The following is a 17,598-nucleotide window of genomic DNA, read 5'->3' as shown; positions in this document are numbered from 1 at the left end:
CAGGTAGTTCCTCTTAAAGAACCCACATATGGATTTCCCTACTCAGTCTCCCTCCCTCTGAGCTCCAGCACCAGGGTAACAGCTTAAAAGTCACCAGTGGAATAGGGGGGAAGCTGAAGTGACTGGCATCAAGGCAAGCAGAGGCCATTGTCCCTTTTCTAAACCCTCCCCACTCAGAGGCACAGAGCCCACAAGCTAGTGCCATATATGAGACTCCATCAACCCGGCTAACACTGTTTGGCCCACCTTGGAGATCCTGAGAGACTGCCTCACCCAACCTACAGGCCCATCCAAGATGCTTTTCCATGTGAACGGCTGGTCTTGGCTCATGCTGCACAACTTCCTAAATCCTTTCAGATAACCAACAGCTGGCTTCAGTGAGCCCCAGGCCAAGCACTAGCAGCAGCCTACTTAGATTCACAGCTTGGCTTTGCCTGGGAATCTCCAATCCCAGCACAAGTATCAGCCATCTCAGATTGCTTTATAGCTCTGGCAGGGTGGCCCCTGGCAAAACACGGGTGGGGGCTGACCTTGACCTGCACCACCTGGGAAACCTCAGGGCCAGCACACCCAGTGGACAGCTACAAACCATGTTGGAGCACCATTATTTTGCCCCTGTATAGCTTATGCCAACAGCAACCACAGCTCAACTACAAGAGGAGGGTGTACTCATCCCACACGAAGGGTGCACCTCAAGAACTTAGCTTGAGTAATAGGGGAGGCTGTGCCACTGGACCCTATAGGACACCTACTACATTAGGCCACACTACCAAGACATGGAGTCAGAGCAGCACACAGAAACAAACACAGGGAGGCTGCCAAAAGGAGAAGACAAAGAAACATGGCCCAAATGAAAGAACAGAATAAAGCTCCAGAAATAGAGCTAAATGAAATGGAGATAAGCAATCTATCAGATGCAGAGTTGAAAACACTGTTTATCAGGATGTTCAAGGAACTTAGTGAGGACCTTAGCACCATAAAAAAGATCCAGTCAGAAACAAAGGACACACTAATTGAAATAAAAAACAATTTACAGGGAAACAACAATAGAGTGGATGAAACCGAGAATCAGATCAATGATTTGGAACATAAGGAAGCAAAAAACAACCAACCAGAACAAGAATAAAAAAGAATTAAAAACAAAAACAAAAAACAAGGATAGTGAGTGTAAGTGGCCTCTGGGACAACTTCATGGTGGAAAAGGTACAGGGATTAAGAAGCATAATTGGTAGGTACAAAATAGACAGGGGAACGTTAAGAATAGTATAGGAAATGGAGAAGCCAAAGAACCTATATGCACAACACATAGACATGAACTAAGCGGGGAGGGGGTTGCTGGAGGTAATAGGTGTACAAGGCAGAGGGGTGCAAAGGGGGAAAAACTGGGAAAACTGTAATAGCATGATCATTAAAATACACTTAAAAAACTAAATTAAATAAATAAAAACTAATTTTTCTTCTATAAGCAGAGAGAGAAGAAAGAAGAAGGGAGGGAAGGAGGGAGGGGAAAGAAAGACTCATAAAATTCACTTAGGAAACTGAGAATGCAATTCAATTTGTGAATCCTCTTTTCATTATTCCAGTTCCCCATAAATTGGGAAAAGAAACCAGTGAGATTGGGAAACTATTTCAATACCTCTTTAATAATGCTTTGAATTTACACAATAGTATGACTAATTACTGTGGATGTAAGATTTGTAATGGTTGTTTATTCTGCCCACCATCATTAAGGCAAGGGCAAAAGTAGGGATAAAGTTTCTCCCTGAAAGTGCTACTGAAGGTGTAAATGTGGGTCATGGTTTTAGCATTGTAGAAGGACACCTGCCCTCCTTCATAATGTAGATATATGCCCACCTTGTCGAGGTTGTTAGTCAGTTTCATGCTGCAAGAAGGCAAATCCAGAGCCTTTAGATCATTTTGGTTCCTTAGTCTTAAAAGCCAGAATCCTTGCTCGGGAGTTAGAGGACAACTACCTTTTCTAATGATGGATTCTCTGACAACTCCAACTGTCCACTTTGTCTTCTTTGCTACTTCTACCTCCCAGTACCATTTTCCAGATGTGAAGCCTTTTGAGCCCAGCACAGCCACACTTGAGTCAAATCTCTCTGGATCATCAGGCATTATCTGCTTAAGGTCATCATGCCACACACTGGTTCGGTCTTTGGAGAGCAACAAATTTGGGTGTGCTGTTTTAGGGTCCAGAGTTAATGGAGATAAGCCTAGTAAGAAAATAAGAGAAAGCAGGGCATGGGGGGAAAGGCATGAATGCAGTTTTCTGTAGTAAAAGGCAGTATTTACATAAACACTGTAATTTATCTCCCCATGCACATGTACTCTCAGGCAGGTAATTACTTATATATAGTCTTTATTACTTTGGTACCTTTGTGGCTATATTCTAGACATTCTTATATTTGTGGTAAAAATCAGACTGTATTCTGAAGCAATTCTCTAATAAAGAAAACAGTACAAATAATATACAAATGATAAAGAGGTAATGATTAGATAAGTTTGTCCTAGAAAAGCTTTTTAAGACAGTAACTATTTCAGCTGTGATGTAATATCTTTGAGATGTATTCAGGATGCTTTAGATAAACAGAGGCAAAAAAAGGAATGAATTAAAAGCAATAGCTTCTCTGGCTGGTGTGGCCCAGTAGATTGAGCGCCAACCTGGGAACCAAAGGGTTGCCAGTTCAATTCCCAGTCAGGGCATATGCCTGGGTTGTGGGCCAGGTCCCAGTAGGGGGCACATGACAGGCAACCACACATTGATGTTTCTCCCCCTCTCTTTCACCCTCCCTTCTCCACTCTCTAAAAATAAATAAATAAAATCATAAAAAAATACAATGTTCAGAGGCCAATGGTGAGAAGTTTATATTTGGTTTACTAGATAATGAGGCTTTTGAGATCTAGAATGGTTAATGCGACTGCTAATTAAAATGTGGTCCACACTAACTGTGTGGTTACCAGTCTAGAATGAGATGGTACTGAAATCAAAAGTTAGCTCTTAGAAACATTCTTAGCAATCTGACAGAGTAATTTTATGTCATTGAATCTAATAATTTAAAAAACTGGGCTTGTACTTTGTAACCTTTGTTTTTTAATTCCACTTCTTCAAGTAATTTACATTTTATTCTACAAACATATCAATCCACACCATGTTGAGATTTTAAAAACTACCTCTTCATTACACTAGTTTTATTGATTTATAAATGAAAATAATGTGTAAGTTTAATCACAGGTAATTTAATAAGCATTGGTTTAAACAAATGAAGGGGCAGCAGTATAAAAAAGAATTTCTGAATAGAGAGAGGTTGGAAGCATACCAGCAAAAAGATGACACAAATTCTATGTGTGAGATAATTGAACACTGGCACAAAATTTGACAAAAGGAACAAAAACTATGTATGTTTATATCATGGACAGAAATGCACATATATGTACATTTGTTGTTAATAGACTTATTTATCCTTGTTATATCAGTCCAGTCCAGCTCTCTCTTCCCAGAAAAGCCTGAGTCTTTACCATTATCCCAAGGATTTCTTTTTCTAACAAGAGATTTTGAAGAATCCTGAATTTCTCCATACAGGCTGAATCTTCTCTCCTTCACATACCCCCATCCACCTTGGGTTGTTACTCTTTCCCATGTGAGGACTAGGACTTCTCTGGAGGTATTAAGACTTCTTACCAATCTAGTTAAAGCCCCAGTCGGCTCTTATTGCCAGGCTTCTGACACCACCAGCTAGGTCAGTCTGAACTGGCTCTGAATATTTCCTAGGAGTCAGCATTGTGTCTTCTCTTTTCTTCTCATGCAATATTCAGTCCAACAGTAAGTCCTGTCAGCTACATCTTTAAAATATATTCTGAGCCTACTAAGAATATATAGAAAGATAACTTCAAAAATATCACTGGCCTGGAACTACTGCAATAACTTTTTAACTGTTCTATTTCCACTCTTGCCTATCTGCAAAATATTCTGCCTGTAACATGAATGAGCTTATCCAGTTCTTCTACTCAACACATTCTTATGCTTTTCATCACCCAAGATAAAATGCAGACTCCTTACAGAGTAAACAAGACCTACATGGTTTACCCACCTCTCTGACCTCATCTGATACCACACTGCCCTCATTTACTTTGATCCAACCACTTTGCTTTTTGGCTGTTTCTGTTTCTTTTTTTAATTATATTTTATTGATTATGCTATTACAGTTGTCCCAATTTTCCCCCCTTTGCCCCCTCCACCCAGCACTCCCTACTCCCTCAGGCAATCCCTTGGCCATAGTTCATGTCCACCGGTCATGCATACAAATTCTTTGACTACTCCATTTCCTATGCTGTACTTTACATCCCTGTGGCTATTCTGTAACTACCTATTTGTACTTCTTAATCCCCTTACCTCTTCACTAATTCTCCCCCAGCCACCTCCCATCTGGCAACCACCAAAATGTTCTCCACATTCATGATTCTATGTTCTTGTTTGCTTAGTTTGTTTTTTAGATTCAATTGTTGATAGATATGTATTTTTTGCCATTTTACTGTTCATAGTTTTGATCTTCTTAAATAAGTCCCTTTAACATTTCATATAATAATGGTTTGGTGATGATGAACTCCTTTAGTTCATTATCATTTCTTGTCTGGAAAGTTCTTTATCTGCCCTTTAATTCTAAATGGTAGCTTTGCTGGGTAGGGCTAAATGTAGGTCCTTGCTTTTCATGAATTTGAATATTTCTTGCCAATCCCTTGCCTACAAGGTTTCTTTTGAGAAATCAGCTGACAGTCTTGTGGGAACTCCCCTGTAGGTAACTAATGTCTATCCTCTTGCTGCTTTTAAGATTCTCTCTTTATCTTTAACCTTTGGCATTTTAATTATGATGTGTCTTGGAGTGGGCCCCTTTGCAATCATCTTGTTTAGGATTCTCTGTGCTTCCTGAACTTGTACATCTATTTCCTTTACCAAATTAGGGAAGTTTTCTTTCACTATTTTTTCAAATAGACTTCCAATTTCTTGTTCTTTCTCTTCTTCTGGCACCCCTATATGCGAACATTGGATAGCTTAAAGTTGAGTGAGTATGCAGGGACTTCATCTGTTTTGTTTTTTCATATATCTTCAAAACTTGATACTGTTCTTAGGTATTCGAGTAACTATTTGTTAAATAAATAAGTGAACTTCAATTGAAGTTTTGATTGAAACCGTGGCACCATCTAATTCCACTATGCCTCGGATTCCTAGTATCTTTAGCCCAAACCCAGAATATAGACTCCTCCAGTGATTTATCCTCTAACATGCTCTTATCCCCATTATTGTGTTCTTTACTTCCTCTGCCTTCATGCACTCTCCTGCTCTCATCAAACCCTTTTCACTCTGACCTTTGGAACTAACTACCCTCCTAATGAACTCTCATGCATCTTCAGTTTACATAATTCTCTCATTACTTCCTTACTCTAACATAAACCTGACTGGTTCTTCTTCCAGAAACACAGCTGTTGAAAGTTCAAAAGACTATTTTCTAAATTCGAATGCTAGAGATTCAATGGCCACCACTGCCACTTCCAGACCCCTACTCTACTCCTCATCCTTATGTAAAAAAAATCACTTTTCATTTAAGATGTTTGCCATTCAATTTCATATTACCCTCTGTCTCTGTTTCATGCTATAATGTACAAACTTCCTGTTATACTCCCTGCATTTGGGTTAGCTTTACTTCTCTACCCCAATTCCAGCTCACCATCTCAAATAATTTCACTATCTTTGGATCTATAGCTACTTTTCTATTCTTGTGGGTCCTTGACTTCACTGTTAATGACTTTTGACTCCTTTTCAACTGTCCATGTCAATGACCATATTCTGGACTTCATAGTCATCAGGAACTATTCATTCTCTAAAATATTAAACTCAGATATCCCATTGTCATTTTTTGAGTTTTTTCACTCTCATTTCCCCTTACAACAATTGCTTGACATCATTAATCTAGTTCCTGATTTCTCTTTATTATCCTAAGCTATCTACTTCATGGCTTAAAATCCATTCCCAAATAGCTTAGCATTGGCAGTTTTGTTGTCAGTAATTTCAACACATTTATTTTATTTTCTGCAGCACCTGTCATGCAACTCTCCAACTCTGGATGTATCCAGTTATTCAAATTCACACCCCAATTTGTTACCACTGCAGGAAGAAAAATCACAAAATTATATATATAGATACCACAACAGATTCATTATTTCCACTTTATATTTGACCATCAGCACTGCCCAGAATTCCTATATTTACCAAATCAAATCATCTCCAGTTCCTCACAACAGCAATTTCAAACCTTCAACTCCCTCTGCAAACCTCTATTCTACCACTTCTCTCTTTATTTTTAGAATCCTGATGTCATTTATTAAGTTGCACAATAATGAGATTAGCAAAATTATAAAACAATGCCACTCATTTTTTTGTTTTGAAAAATAGAGATTTCTTTTCATAGTTTTACATTATGTTCACATACAGTAGGTTCATTATTATTTTTAAATGAATAAATATTTTTAAATTTTCCTAGTTTTAGTTCTGGCTAGTGTGGCTCAGTGGACTGAGCATTAGCCTGAGAACCAAATCGGTCACTGGTTCGATTCCCAGCCAGGGTATATGCCTGGATTGCAGACCAGGTCCCCGGTTAGGGTCATGTGAGAGGCAACTGGTCAATGTATATCTCTCACACATCAACATTTCTTTCCCTCTCTTTCTCCTTTTTCATCTCTCTAAAAATAAATAATAAAATCTTTAAAAAAAATTTCCTGGTTTTAATTTCTAATACAATGAATATTGACAGCGATAACTCACAAATCAAAAACCCTCTGGAGTTCTAAATAAGTTTTAGAGTGTTACGGGGCCAACATTCAAGAAGCACTGTTCCAGACTGTACACTCTGTGAGGGTGCAGGTTGCATTTGTCTTGATCACTACTCCATTGTACCTGGGAGATATTTGAAAAGTGGTTGGCAATACTTGTTGAAAAAGTGATTGGCGGAATGACTGTATGACAGAATGAATGATATTCAAAATGGACCTTGTCAGGCATTCCAGATAGATAGACAGTCTGATAAAAAGGTCCAGAAACAAGAAAGTAAAGATTTTAGAAAAAGAGTGCTCGCCCTTCCCTTAGATCTCACTTGTTTTTCCCTATTTTCACCAACTTTCCCCTTTCTTACAGCAATGATTTCTGCTTTTATACAGGCTGCTTCCCTTCAGTATGTTTTTAAAAGTCCTCTTTTTACTCTGCTCCCATATTCACACCTCTCCTACTTAGTGAAACTTCTCAAATGAGTGATCTGTCCACTTCACTACTGCCTCATTCCAAATCACTCCTGAACCCTTCACAACATAACTTCTACCCATTCCACTCTTTTGAAATGGCCCTTACCAAAGTCACCAGTTGTTGTTAAACATATCTGTTCCAGTAGTTTTCTAAATTGATCTTCACATTTGATATGAATGATCACTCCCTTCTCTGACAGTGTATTTCCTTAGATTCTATGCCAGTTTCAGTTCTTGGAATTCTCTTGCCAGAATTCATAATCTCTTTTGGGTGCTTTATTGTCCTTTATTTGTTGGTATTCTCTATTATGTACTCCCTTTTTGACTGTATGTTCCCACTTTCCTTTGGAAATCCCATTTACATCAATAGCTTCAGCTACTTGACTCTATACTTATTCCAGCGTTGGCCTCTCTCTTAAGCTTAAACTGGAATAGTACCTATTGGAATATATTCACTTAGTTATCCTGTAGGATCTTCCACATGACATGACCATAATTGAAGTCTACAATCCCCTCCAAAATCCGCATCTCCTATATTTCCATCCTTGGCATCACCTTCCTCATCCCTTACCACTAATTACTGTCCAGTATATTTCAGGTCCTAGAATTCTTCTCTGGAATCTATTCTTCATTTTCCAGTACCTCCCATGCCTTTGGCTTAGATCTTAATAATTTTTCACCTGGATAGCTACCGCAGACTCTAAGTTTGTCTTCTACTTTTTTGGGAGCAGAAACTGTCTTATATTTTTCTATGCTTGGAACCCAACCTAGTGCTTAGTATATATATAGTAGGTTCTCTTTAAGAGCATATTGAATGAATGAGTAAACATTGGTGATATTTTACTGATACACACAAAACTAAAGGAAATGTGTTAAAATATTTTAAATTAGAACTGGTAAAACTACAATCAGCAGGCCAGGCCACCAGTTCTATAAGTAAAGTTTTCTTGGAACACATCAATGGCCATTCATTTGCATTTACATATTGTCTGTGGTTGCTTTTTCACTACAATGACAGAGTGAAGTAGTTTTGACAAAGACCATACAGCCCACATAACCCAAAATATTTACTCTCTGACCATTTACAGAAAGAAAATATCAGCTCCTTTCCTAAAGCAACAGTCTCTATTATAAGGCAGGGAAGGAGAGAATATGAACATACAGAATAAGCAAGGGCCTAGAAATAAGTATGAAGTATATTTTACCAGGGTTTGATCACAGTTACATTGTTAGTAAAATAGCCATATATTAAATAAATCCCATTTAATTTAGATGTGAAATCTAAATTAGATGTGAAATTATACAAAAAATAAAGAAAATCAATTTGTGGTTTAAATGATTGCTAGAAGTAAAGTTTGATTTTACAAGGCAAAGAGTACAGGAAGAAAAACACAATATTATCCCAAGACAGCTAGAGTAGAGTAACACAGAGAAGGAAGCTGCACACAGACTTTTGAACATCTATAAAACGATTCCCTCAAGACTATGACTGAGTATTGATCTTCAGTGAAATTCATTAGGGCCAGAGAAAGAATATCTAGAAAGCAGTAGGCTGAACAATTTCTAGAGCTCACACAAGACTGGTAATAATTTTCAATCTTGCCAGCCAGAATGGAAAAATGTCATAATATATGGAACATCAGGCAGAGGGCTCAGAAAGGTGTTACCTTAGGAAGTGGGCTAAATTAGCCCTAGTTTAAAAGCTGCCATTGAACTACTTTCAACAAAGCTTGAAAGCTTCAATAAAGCTTAAAGAAAGTATCAAATAGAACAAAGTTATTTTAAATAACTTAATTACATGCCAAAGTTAAATCCAGTAGGGCTTAAAATTAACAAAACCCAGCAAACATCAATGCAAAATTGATCATATTTGATATCCAATAAAAAATTACCAGCCAGAAGGGACAACTCTCCCATGCAGAAGAATTTCAAATAATTTATGTAAATATGCCATTTTCAAGGAGAATGAGCATAACTCTCCACTTTTTAACTGTGGGCTCTGCATAGTAACTTCCTTCTGAAGAGAGCAGTATGGAAAGTGGAGGGAAAGAGTAACATTACAGTGGAGAAACCTGGCACTCACTACCTCAGCTAGGTGATTAAAGCCAACATCAATGGTCATAAATCATGTTGACAGTATATGTGCTTGATATGATATGATGAAAATGGCACTTTTAACTATGTGGCCTTCCTTTTAATAACTTATAACCTTGATCTTATGAGAAAATGTCAGACAAATTGCAATAATGTGGCATTCTACAAAGTACATGACCAGCGTTCCTTAAAAATGTTGAAGTAAAAAAAAATATGTCAAAGTCATCAAAAGCAAGGAAAACCTAAAAATTGTCACAACCAAGAACTTAAAGAAATACGACAACTAAATGTGATGTGGCATCATAGATGGAATCCTGGAACAGAAAAATAAAATTAGATAAAAATAAAAGAAACCTAAAGAAACTATGAATGTTATTTAATAATAATAATATATTAAAAATAATAATACATTAATATTAGTTCATTAATTGTAGAAATAAATCACATTAAATGTAAAATGGCATTAACAATAGGAGAAACTGGGGATGAGGTCTATAAGAACTTTATGTACTATCTTCTCAGTTTTTCTGGAAATTAAAAATATTCTAAGAAATAAGTTTGTTAAAAAAAAAATTATGTCCTGGCTGGTGTAGCTCAGTGAATTAAGCACTGGCCTGCAAACCAAAAGGTTGCGGGTTTAATTCCCAGTGTAGGGCACATGTCTGTGTTACAGGCCAGGCCAGGTCCCCAGTAGGGGGCGCACGAGAGGCAACCACACATTGATGCTTTTCTCCCTCCTTTCCCCTCTGTCTAAAATAAATAAATAAAATATTTTATTTTAAAAAAGAAAAAATATTACTAGCCATGCAAAGCAGCAGGAAAATATGACCCATAGTCAGGAGAAAAATCAAGCAATAAAAACATATGCAGAAATAACAACAAGGAGGAATTAGCAAAGACATTAAAACACCTATCATAAATATCTTCCACTTGCTTGAGAATGTAAAAGAAAGCATGAACATGGTGAAGAGAAAAATGGGAGATATACAAAGACCCAAATTAAACTTTTAGAAGTGAAATGTATCTGAAATGAAAAACATCTTGAAAAGAATTAACAAAAGATTAAGCAGTACAGAAGAAAAGATGAAAGAACTTGAATAGCAATATAAACTATTCAAAATGAAGTACAGAGGGTAAAAAGAGACAAAAATTACTGAGCATCAATGACAGGTGAACCAATATCAGGCGGTCTAACATATAAAAATTAGAGCCCAAGAAGGAGAGAAGAAAGGGGGATAGATGAAAAATACTGGAAGAACTAATAGCTAACATTATTTTGAATGTGATGACAACTATAAACCCATATATTCAAGAAGCTCACCCTGGCTTGTGTGGCTCAGTGGGCTGAGTACTAGCCTGCAAACCAAAGGGTTGCCAGTTCAATTCCCAATCAGGGCACATGCCTGGGTTTCGGGCCAGGTCCCCAGTTGGGGACTTGAGAGAGGCAACCACACATTGATGTTTCTCTCCATTTCTTTCTCCCTTGCTTTCTCTAAAAATAAAATAAATAAAATCTTAAAAAAGAAGATGCTCAATGAACCACAAGCAGAATGAACACAAAGAAAATCATACCAAGACCCAGTATAATCAAACTAGTAGAAAGAAGCAACAAAGAGTAAATCCTAAAAGTAACCCAAAAAATGCATACAGAAAAATAAAGATAAAAATTATAATAGACATCTCATTGGAAACTAAGCAAGTCACAAAACAATGGAGTAATATTTAAAGTACTGAAAAAGAAATCCATCAAGCCAGAGTTCTATTCAGGGAAAAAATCTTTCAAAAAATAAGGTAAAATAAATATTTTTTTCAGACAAACAAAGGCTGAGGTAATTCCTCACAAGCATACTTGAACCATAAAAAATTTAAAGGAAACTCTTCAAGCAGACAGAAAAATGATATCAGATTCCAGATAAAAAACACATAAAAAATAAAGAGTGCCAGAAATTGTAAATATGTGAATGTAAAAGATATTTCTTCATTTAAAAAATTGTATTTAAATGATAATTGACTGTTTTAAAATATATGGATTTTATAATTTGTAGAAATAAAATGTATGACAAAAGGTAAAGAATATAAAAGTATACTGGTGTAAATTTTTTACGCTACATGCAAAGGGCTATTACTTGCAGGTAGATAGTATGGGAAAGTAAAATATATATTGTAAAATGAAAGAAACCAAACATGTAAAAATATGTTTAAATAAAATAAAGAAGTAGAGATAATAGGCCACTAGTGAAGATGAAAGGGAAAACTAAAAGACATGAGCAAAGATATCAAAACACCTATCATACCTATCTGATTTGCTCTTGCTCACCCCCAGCTGGGGACTTGGCCCACAACCCAGGCATGTGCCCCATCTGGGAATTGAACTAGCAACCTTTTGGTTTGCAGGTCAGTGCTCAGTCCACTGAGCCACAGCAGCCAGACCAATGGGGTTTCTTTTTTTCACTTAATCCCTTCACCTTTTTCATCCAGTTCCCCTACATCCCTCCCCTCTGACAGCTGTCAATCTGTTCTCTGTATTTATGAGTCTGTTTCTATTTTGTTTGTTTATTTTGTTCATTAAATTCTACATATAAGAAATCATACAGTATTTGTTTTTCTCTGACTGGCTTTTTCACTTAGCATAATGCTCCCCATGCTCTTGCAAAGGTAAGATTTCCTTCTTTTTTTTATGGCTGAGTAGTATTTCATTATGTAAATGTACTACAGGGTTTTTATCCACTCATCTACTGACAGGCACAGACAACAAAATGATTACAAGAGGAAAAGGAGGGTGGGGGGAGATAAAAGAGAATAAAGGTAGGAATAAATAGTGATGGAAGGAGACTTGACTTTGGGTGGTGAACACACAATAAATACAATATACAGATGGTGTATTATAGAATTATACACTTGAAACCATATAATTTTATTACTCAATGTCACCACAATAAATTCAATGATTTTTTTAAGTGAGTTTCTTCTATGTTAATTACACCAGAGTAAGACTGATTTTTTAAGTGTCAATTACCTGGAAAAATTGTTAACAGGGATAGATTTGTGATTTTCACTAAGTCAATAACTACTAATAATAATGAGTCTATATGAATTCTATAAAAACTATATTTAGAACTTTTTAATGTTTATAAAGATTTATATTTAGAACTTTATGTTCTTGAAATACCATTTGTATTCATTTGTCCTGCTCAATTCTTTGGTATCTGCAGGATTAAAATAACTTAGTGTTCATATTAGGCACACCTATTGAAATTACTGGTTTTCTTGTATTGTGCTATAGATCTCTAAATAATCTTCTAAGATATTATACTCTACATTAAGATCAAACACAAAACTTATAAATACCCTATTACATTCAAAGAATATGTACAACAAATTTCCATGGCAGAAAAGCTCCAGGGATCTATGTAACTCATTTAGAAAAGCAAGATAAAATATTCATTGTCGCAATGTATACAACAATTAAAAAAAAATCATAGGCTGAGAGGTAATTCTTGTAACAGACTCTACTTACCAGTAAGAAGCCATTAATTCTTAGGTCATAGTACCAGAAAAAATTCAGTCACACCAACTAGCCTTATTTTGCTAAACTGGATCCTTCCCCCATCCCAGTCTCCAAAGTACTAATTAAGGCCACAGAAGTGGTCCCACAGGTGAAACATACATTAGGAGCTTCAGGAACCAATAGCTACTATCCACCGATACCTGGAAAAAGAGTGGACTGCATTTCCCTCCACACCATGTACTGGATGGGACCTTTGTACAGCCCTGGGTTCAGCTTTTTGGAGATAAGCTCTCTGGGTGTCAGCATCGTTATTCCTTGCTCCAAGCTGCAAGGGACATAAATCATTTATTTTAGACATCCTCCAAGGACTGAAGGTAGGGTACTAATATCATATGGAAACACCACCTACCTATCCAAGAAAGGTGTGATGTCCTAGAAGAGGAAAGGAGAAATAGAAAAGTTAGATGCCTGTTCAACGACTGCAGAAATTTCTTTGGTGATACTGGCCCCCACTAGAATTTAATTGTCAATACTGGAATCCTGTGCAGATGGTCCCCATTCCATCGCCACCTCTCACCCTTCATGTATGTGTCTTTCTAATCTGCATCCCTCATCTAACCCAAGATAAATTGGCTTTATCTTGCTCTAATTTTCTAGTTCTCTTTCACATGGAAGAAGAAAGAAGTTAAGATTAAGCTATATTTACCTATACTGCCACATAGTCTCAAGACAAAAGCACAATAGGTATTCGTACCCCAAGACCACTGTTTCTTAGTCTGGGTGATTAAACTGCTGAGTGTTGAGGTGGTAACCAAAGCCACTTTAGAAGTGAACCTTCAGTTAGCAAAGATTGGCAAACAGCTTTTTAAACAGATCTCTTTATAATTGCTGAGAGCCAAAGATACAGCTTAGGTCGCAGCATTCTTTTTGAGAAATAAAGCTTCAAAGTTCTTTATGGAGAAATATTAAAATATTAATACAAATGTCATTGATGGCATTTTATTATCTTCTTTTCTAGGAGGATGAAAGTAAAACCTTATAGTGAGTGTAAGGCAAAAGTAGCCTCCTGCTTTTCTCCCAGAGAATCTTCAAAGCACTACAGCAGGTCCCCCCGCCACCTCCCATGGGGAAAAGCTGCTTCTACTTCCTTTCTAACCCTCTTTCCCCTAGTAGTGTACCCATAGTCATGTTAATATGGAGTCTTACTTGGAGAAAGTCGAAGGGGTTCTGCTGTTCCATCCGTGCCTGGACTCTCAGCAACATGTCCTTGACTAGAACATACTGTTCTTGAAGCTGGTTGACATTCAGTTCCATCTGCTCATTTAAGGCTTTCCCCTCTTCCCGGAGCTCATTTAAAATGTCCTTTTCTTTGCAGTGAAGAAACTGATGTAGCTTAAAAAACTCCAAGGAGATGTGTTGTTGCAGATGTAGCTTGTTTTCCTGGAAACCTCCATGATCATCACCGTGGTAATTACTGAGACTAGCTTTCGGGGATGGGGGCCCACACCACCAATACTCATACAACGGGAAATACCATAACAGGAAAATGCATTAAAATGGCTACTGAGTATCCACATTCAACCATACTAAAAGAAGCCCTTTTGAGGTGGAAACGCAGACTTAGCTCCATCCTTCTCAACTAGTTTAATAGTTCAGGGTGAAATAGTCAAAAGTGACCTACAGGTTCTTATTACAGTACTGAGGTGGTAAACAATGCCATATTAAATAGGACTTTAGGGTTAATTAAACATTCTAGAATGAATGATAATACCCTCCTACTCTAAAGTGGAAACCAATATCTACTAAGTGATGTTGTTAGATAGGGCCATAAGGAGGCGGAAAGAAGTGTCGTTATCGAGAAATCGGATCATCAGAACTGGGGGGATGCCATACCTGCGGCCAGAACAATATAAAAGAAGAGATGGGAAATGTCTGAAGTACTGAAATTGATAACTGATACACTTGCAGCTCTTAGGTGATCTCAACATCCTCATGGGTGACCCATCTGATATTCTGGCTTCTTGGTTCCTTATTCTCATTTTTAGTGATTTCTACCCTTATCTGCTCATTCTCTTAATTACACTGAGGATTTTATCATCCCCAGCAATTTCACCATCTCCAAAATTAACTTTTTATACTCATTTACTCAGGTACCCCTATTGCAATTGTTGGGTCTCACTGAAACCTGTACATTCACCCCTTAATTTCTATTCCTTCAGCTTCTCCCTTTATGTCCCCACTTATCCAGCTTTGATTCCATGGTCCATCATTGTCATTGCTTTTAAGATAGGCTTAACTCTCTTTCCTCTAGGTCACACTTTTCCAGTTTTTCTTTTACCTGTTTCACCACTGTTTCTGTCTTATTTGTTGGTTCTAGAGTTCCTTATATTCTGTCTTGGGCTCTTTTCCATTCTCATTTTACACTCTTTCTCCAAGTAATATCCTCTTTTCCCGCAGCCTAAATACCATCTATTTGCTGACTTCTTATTTCTAGCTTAGTCCAACTTCTAAGCTCCAAATTCCTATACCCAACTATTTATTTGACATCTACACTCACTCCTAAAATCTAATGAATCACCCCATCCAGGTTATTTTTATCTCCAAAGCATACACTGAAGCTGTTTATTTCTTTCCATCTTCACTGCCTTTCTAGGGCAAGCCACCATCATCATTCCCTGGGATCACTGCAGTGGCCTTCTGACCATTATCCTTGTCATTGTCTCTCTCAATTCATTCTCTGCACAGCTACCAGACTGAAATTTTCAAAACGAGATTAAACCATATCTTATTTAAACCTTTTAATGGCTTCTCATTATTCTCTGCATGAAGTCCAAAATTTCTAACATTTATCTACAAGGACCTACATCTTTGGTCTCACATCTGCCTGTTCAGTCTCATCAGGATCCAGTTTTATTGGCTTTCTCTCTGTTTAACATAACAACTGACATCCTCTCTCAAGACTTTTCTGAATGCTCTTTATTCTTTGTGGAACATTCTTCAGAACACTTCCTTCATCTTCTCCTCACTAGTTCACTTAGATAAGTTGCTTACCCTTCATTTCTCAATAATTAATAGGTGACTTTTTCAGGAAACAGCCCTACCTCAGTCTATATTAGGTTCTCCATTTATATGCTCTCATAGCACCCTATATTTTAATTAAAAACAATTATCACAGTTGTTATCTTATTGCTATTGGTGGGATTATTCATTAATATTCATCTCCCAACTGAGTGGAATATAGTATCTAGCCTAATGCCTGACCCACTCAATAAATACTTTTTGAATGAATGAATTTTAACTGTAATAGCTGACCTAGGAACTCTTGCAACAGGAACAAGATTGTTTAGAGGCATCATTATTTCCACCTATTCTTTCTCTCACTGTGTATAATACTTCTTTCAGATGCCAAACACCAGAGAATACTCTCCTCCATAGAATAATTAATAAAAAAATAGAACTCCCAATTTAGCCCCCCAATCTAGGGACTGATTTGCCAAGTCTCTAACCACTCATGTCCTAGAGCTCCTGTGAAAGTATAGGCAATAGTGTTACTTTGTTAGGGGGAAGCTAGGCAAGATCAAATCAGATGGTAAAAGCCACCAATCTGAGAGACCTTGTTTCAGAGGTAGACTGGTTGTAAACCCAAAGAAAAGAAAGGTGTTTCTTTGGACATAGCTATCTTCAGTTGATTTGCCATATGTAAATTTCTTATTTTGCCAGTAACCAAGAGGAATGACCAGACAAATCACTACCCCACAACAATCACCCAGTAACTGAACCATCAAAAGGATCAGCATATTAGGGGAAAGGCCAGTGTGCTCTCTCTGTTGCTCAACTATTGGGAACCTACTCTACTGCTATACTTCTTTCTACCCTATTGTGTCCATTTTTTAATTCTATAGCCCAGGTCTCTATAGCCCAGTGTGTTGATAATGTGTGTATAGGCACATTTCTACTCAAATAACTAAAGTCATAAGGAGGGTATATTCTAGTTCTATCTCATTACCCCCTATCCTGCCCCTCACCTTGTAATCAGCAATAGCGTCTTTCTGCATGTTCTTCAGGGCCTGAAGTTCCTTCAGGGTTGCCTCCAGTTGACCTTTATAGATGATAATCTCCTCCTGAAAATACCACATAGAATTAACCCAGACTGTTCCAAGAGATGAAGGGCCATAGGGGGCATCTCCCTCAAAGCCCTAGTATGTCAAAAAAAAAATCCAGCTCTTGCTGCAAAAGTCTTTCCTTTCCCCACTGTCATAGTTTCTGTCTCTTCCAAGAATTTTGAAGGAAATTATAAGCAACAGAAAAACTTAGGGTTTTTTTTACCTTCTTAGTAACTACAGGGGTTTGAGAAATGTAACTACTATGTTTTCTACTCTAGTTATGCTGTTCTCACTATACCTTTATTTACATTGTTCTCACTTCAAATACTCATTTCTTCCTTCTGCCTATCCAAATCCAAATGATTTCCCAGTTCAAACTTTCTTTCACCATATACCCCCTGAATATTTCAGTTTTCTCTCATCTTTTCTGAAATTCTGAGCATTTATGAATTGCTAAAGTGACAAAATTTAACTGTCAGTAGTATACTATATTATATTACTTCTGTTGTTTTAGTCATTTTGGTTGAATTTCAAAACTCTCATAACAAGATCAATACCTTTAACATTCACATTTTACATGAAGTCTAATACAGCACTGTC

The 17,598-nt window shown here is 37.1% G+C and overlaps 1 protein-coding gene across 2 annotated transcripts in view; it reads right to left on the bottom strand.

Annotated features, from left to right (window-relative positions):
* Positions 1-1,624: 1,624 nt before the first annotated feature.
* Positions 1,625-17,598, bottom strand: part of TRIM69 (tripartite motif containing 69) — a 37,087-nt gene continuing 21,113 nt past the window's right edge. For both annotated transcript variants that reach the window (XM_045823804.1, XM_045823805.1), the window contains exons 4-8: positions 16,921-17,016; positions 14,102-14,335; positions 13,305-13,327; positions 13,096-13,220; positions 1,625-2,219 (exon numbers count right to left, since the gene is read on the bottom strand). In XM_045823804.1, the coding sequence (XP_045679760.1) occupies positions 1,678-2,219; positions 13,096-13,220; positions 13,305-13,327; positions 14,102-14,335; positions 16,921-17,016 (1,020 nt within the window). In that variant the 3' untranslated portion in view covers positions 1,625-1,677. The remainder of the gene's footprint in view (positions 2,220-13,095; positions 13,221-13,304; positions 13,328-14,101; positions 14,336-16,920; positions 17,017-17,598) is intronic.

This window comes from Phyllostomus hastatus, unplaced genomic scaffold, assembly GCF_019186645.2.
Source record: "Phyllostomus hastatus isolate PE091 unplaced genomic scaffold, TTU_PhHast_1.1 phas_scaffold_501, whole genome shotgun sequence".
Lineage (NCBI taxonomy): Eukaryota > Metazoa > Chordata > Mammalia > Chiroptera > Phyllostomidae > Phyllostomus > Phyllostomus hastatus.
This window is presented reverse-complemented; position numbering and strand designations above follow the sequence as displayed.